Below are 5,000 nucleotides of genomic sequence, written 5' to 3' on the forward strand. Positions count from 1 at the left end.
TGACAAACAGCCTCCTTAAAGCAAATACTAATGACTAAAAGCATTTGTGAGGAAACAGAATATGTGAGCTTATCAAGTGTCTAGTTATCTTCCACATGGGCATCCTGATTCATATAAGCTTCTTCTAGACCCCAAATACCTCCAGGGTCTAGCTAACAGAAGCTGTTCCCATAATATAGCTTCAGGGAGAGAATCCTCTTAAAACTACTTAATCCTTTTGGTCACTCCCTTTTCCCCAGAACCTTTTTAACTGTTTATAGTCTTTAGGTATGTTAGTTCTCAGCAATTGGCATAACAGTTGTGTCCTGCCAGCCTGCAGTCTGAAAGTAATACCATCTTGAAATTCTTTTAATCTGTTACTCCCTTTATTACACTTAACAATATGAGTTTACAGAAAGGTTGTATAACGTTATGCCTTTAAGTAGTAAAAATTTGTCATCGTACGTATCATATGTAAAAATCTCAAATTTATGAATGTTGCACATTTCCAAAACTCTTTATGGGAATTAACAAATTTATCAGAAAACTATATGGAAGATTTAGGAATGTAAGTGAAAAGTGCATTCTGGGTTTTTTTTGTTTGTTTGTTTTTTAGTAGAAAAGTTGTGATTGTCAATGATACCAAAGCAAGTAGCAGGGTAAGAAGAATGACCTTTCATGAGTTTTTACAGAGGATGCAAATGAACAAAGTGTAAGCCTTAGTGGTAAGTTTTAACTTTTCATTGCTTTCTTCACATTTAGAAGCACTTCAGTTTTATTAAGAATATTTACTCTGTATCCTGAAAATGTTAAGTTCATAAGGTAGGTTTTTTTTTTTTCAATTGTTGCCTTCCACAAACAAAATGATATTAAAGAACAGTTTTAAAACTACAAAACATTATCAGTTAGTTCACTGTGTGCCAGCTATGTAGTGTTTCTTTTTTAGTGATTGGATTCAAGATCACTTCAGTTTTATAATTGCCTTATGCCATTCACAGGATAGACTTGTAGTCAAGCACTCTCTGGCACAAATTAGAGTATTGAGGGAGGTACATTTTGAGGTTTTTATTAAGTGAAATATGGAAATGAAATTTCAGCAGAACAGTTTTATTTGATTGTAAGCAACTTTTTTAATGAAAATGTGAAAACGTACTTTCATATCCTCAGTTTTAAATTATTACTGTGACCAGACTTCAATATAACTTGAGGTTTTTTTAATGAACGTGGTTGTATTGTGTTGTTCTAAAGCTAAGCTCAACAATTCAACCAAAAATTAACTAAAATATGAATCGTCAAATTCTGTTTATTTGGTACTGTCCATATTTTCTAATTTTTTAGTCCATGAAATCTTTTGGAGAAGATGGCTGATATTAGCCTGAAGGAGGTAGCACTAATAATAGGTGTGGTGGCAGCTTGTTACTGGAACAGTCTATTTTGTGGCTTTGTTTTTGATGATGTATCAGCAATTCTGGACAACAAAGATTTGCATCCTTCAACGCCTTTAAAAAACCTGTTTCAGAATGACTTCTGGGGGACTCCTATGTCTGAGGTAAATTAGATATGAAATATTAAAATGTTTGCATATTTATATAATTTAATGTTTTCTTAATTTCTGTGTTGTAACTTCATTTTTGCATAGTAGTTTTTGATTCATGTATTACATTATACCGAATTCTAATACCATCTGTTCGTGACTTATGTACTTTATATTCTCCCTCTCTTATTCAGCAGAATTTATTGAAACCAGTTTTTATCACATAGCATAATTTTATCTATCTAGTCTTATTTCTTATATTGGAATTAGGAAAAACTCATTACTCCTAAGAATTAAAAATAAAGTGGAATAGGGAAGAGGCAGAGGTAAAGCATAATGTTACGGTTTCTTTCTTCCTTGTATAGAAGCCAGGAGATAAGGTAATCTTCTAGTTGTGTACTAGCCTGGGACTCGGTGCATGTGGATTTAGTTCCTAGCTCTAACGTAAGCTGTCCCTTCAGCAAGTCACTTAATCTCTTACTCAAAGGTTCTCAATGTAACATTAAACCATGACATGGGTCTGTGATCATCACATGTTTGGAAAGATCTCTTGGCATTCATTTTGTTTAAGTAGGTCTGCAATTTTTTATAAAATTGTGTTGAAAAGTGCAGCCAACACGACATTTGGAAGGCTGTATATGTTAAATGTGCATCGATATATTGGATCGGCATTGATAATAGGAAAATTAACAGTATTGGCAATTGGCTTTTTTTGTTGGGGCGGGCAGCATGCACAAATCTGGGCGGGGGGGGAAGCACATGCCCCCCATGCTTCTCCCAGGGGTGTGCACAGCAGCGCGGAGCCATACCCCTGTCCTGTTCCCCACCCACACTGGATGAACTTCCCGTACCTCTGCCTTGTGCCCCGCCTCAGGGTCGCATTCACTATCCTGGCTAGGCAGCCCCTGTTCCTTCCCCACTCCCTTGCTCGCTGTGGGGGCCTTGATTTGCCCCCCCATGCCTCGCCCCTTCCCCCTGCCCCTGCAAACTTACCAGCAGGAGGCTGCTGTTCTCCAAGCTGCAGAGCCGCATTTCTATGTATTGGCCAAGAAAAAATTTATCGGTGCACCCCTAATACATGTAGCTGCCAATGTTGAACAAGTTGGAAACCACTAATTCAACATGGAAGTCCCTACTGAAATCAACAATGAAATCCTGTTAGCTGCTGTGCGGGTAGAGTAGCAGAGCCGGCCTTAGGGGTGGGTGATCTCCTAGGTCATCATGGTCATGGGGTGCCATATGCGCAAGCACTGGGAGCAGCTAGTAGCAGAGTGGTCTGGGGCATTGCTCAGGCCCCTGCGTGATGCTGATGTAGGAGAGAAAAGGGCCTCACCGGGGCAGGGTGGACTGCCTGGGATTCTGCACATAGGGGTGGCAGCAGAACATGCTCCCCCCCTAGGTGGGACAGGATGGAGTGGCACATTTGGGAAGTTGTGGGCTCGGGCCAGTGACCCACAGTGGAGCAGGGTAGTGTCCCAGCCAGGTCTTGGCTATATGTAACCAGAAGGGCTGCACCGATAGAGATTTTGGGGGCCAATACTAATAGCCGATTTTTAAGGAGGCTAATCACCCGATACCGATCTGATTTCTGATATGCAGTTCTTCAGCTTGAAGAGCTGCATCCAGCTGGTACGTCTGGTGTGGTGGAAGGGGTGTTGGGGCAGATCAGAGCCCCTGTGGTGAGGGAGGGAATGTGGCTGGAGCAGGCACTGACCAACACAGGGTGGGGGGAGGAGTGGGACAGAGCTGCAGGTGGCTCATCGGAGGGGGGGGGCATGTGCCCCCCGTATCTGCACAGAGGAAGGCTGTGGCTGTGGGCTGGGGCCAGGGCAGGCGTGGGACAGAGGTGTAGGCGGGGGGGGGGGGGCCCCCTGCCACTGCGCAGCTTGTCTGGTGGCTCTCGCTGCTCATCTGGGAGGGTGGAGGGGGCCATGTACCCCCAGATCTACCTGGCTGGGAAGAGCCTGGCCCCAGCCCTCCCCACTCCACACAGATCCTGGAGGCACCCCCCCTCCCTTGCCCTCCCGGACAAGCAGCGGGAACAGTGGTGAGAGCCACCAGATGAGCACTGGACGAGCCGCGCTTAGTGGCAGGGGGCCCCGCCCCCCCCCCCCACCGCCTTAGTCCTGCTCTCGCCCCAGCTGGTTGGCCCCCGCCCCAGCCCCATACCCTTCCTCACCACAGGGCTCTTGATCTTCCTCCATCATTCCCTTCCCTCCTCCCTTTCCCCTTCCACCACACCAGACTTACCAACCTACACTACCAGCTCTGGTCCTCGTTGCATATGTCCTGCGCTGCAGCTGCACACAGACACGGGCATTTATTGGACAAATTATTGGCCGCATTGGCCCGATTTCTGATGCAAAATATTTTCTTTATGTCGTTGCCAATCTGATATTGGACCGATGTATCAGTGTACCTCTAGTAGCCAGTTGCATGTCAGGCCCTGGAAGAGCCCCATAGTGGCTGCAGGGCACTGAAACTCCCATGCCAGCACACATCCTCCACTCCTTGCAGGCTTCTGCTCTCTCCACTTTGGCTCAACAGGGCTGCAGCCGGCAGCCCCTGCTACAGGCAGACTGTGCAGCTCCTGGGCCATTCAAGCAGAGACCTTGTGTGGCATGGCAGCCGCAGCAGCAAGGGGGTTGGAATTGCCAAAATACAAGTTTGTCCAGGGTGCTGTTCTCCCTAAGGCCAGCTCTGTAGAATAGTTTTTAGTACACTTAAAAGTTTGTATTTGTCTCATGGGGCATTTATACGTATGCATGTCAGAATAGACAAATGAAATCCTAGGTCCTGGCTGCCACTGCTGCTCCTCCCCACCTCCCAACTGTGGTGCAAATGCCACTGAAGCCCATTGGTACTGTGAATCATATCCAGTGGCTCTGTGGCCCAGTCCCAACCTGTAGGCCTGCTTTATTGGCTAAAACAGTGGATCATGTTGCTTGGGAGAATGATCAAAATTAATCCCACTCTCTCATCCTAGAATTTCTTTATTTACTGCTGTAAATGTTTGCATAGTACTACTGTGTTTAGGTTGCTGATGTTTAATGCGGGGGGAAGAAGTGAAAGACTCTGTAAAGGTTGTTTGATAATTTTATTTCCCTTTAGGAAAGAAGTCATAAATCATATCGTCCTCTCACTGTCCTCACGTTTCGTTTAAACTACCTGTTCAGTGAGTTAAATGCAGTTTCCTACCATCTCCTAAATCTGGTTTTTCATGCTGTGGTTTGCGTAGTCTTCCTCAAGGTCTGTAAGCTTTTCCTGGACAACAGGAGCAGTGTGATAGCATCTCTGCTGTTTGCAGTGCACCCAATACACACTGAAGCGGTAGGTGAACCTGAAAGAGTTTATATTTATTCATTCTTAAAACTTACTCTTGGCTTAATTTTTAACTTTTTTTTTTTGTACTTAATTTTGTGTGTGTGTCAGCATAGCCTAAAACGCATGTTGATTTGTACTTGTACTGTTTATGTTGCTGTGAGGG

At 44.6% G+C, this 5,000-nt stretch overlaps 1 protein-coding gene across 5 annotated transcripts in view; it reads left to right on the plus strand.

Moving 5' to 3' along the window:
• TMTC3 (transmembrane and tetratricopeptide repeat containing 3) overlaps positions 1-5,000 on the plus strand; it is a 65,575-nt gene that overhangs the window by 12,012 nt on the left and 48,563 nt on the right. For 2 of the 5 annotated variants that reach the window (XM_006036043.3, XM_025192285.1), the window contains exons 3-5: positions 596-704; positions 1,318-1,528; positions 4,625-4,843. In XM_006036043.3, coding sequence (XP_006036105.1) covers positions 1,340-1,528; positions 4,625-4,843 — 408 coding nt within the window. In that variant the 5' untranslated portion in view covers positions 596-704; positions 1,318-1,339. The remainder of the gene's footprint in view (positions 1-595; positions 705-1,317; positions 1,529-4,624; positions 4,844-5,000) is intronic. The other 3 variants (XM_006036045.3, XM_006036044.3, XM_025192287.1) reach the window with 3 other exon arrangements.

The sequence above is a fragment of the Alligator sinensis genome, unplaced genomic scaffold, assembly GCF_000455745.1.
Source record: "Alligator sinensis unplaced genomic scaffold, ASM45574v1 scaffold1076_1, whole genome shotgun sequence".
Taxonomy (NCBI): domain Eukaryota; kingdom Metazoa; phylum Chordata; order Crocodylia; family Alligatoridae; genus Alligator; species Alligator sinensis.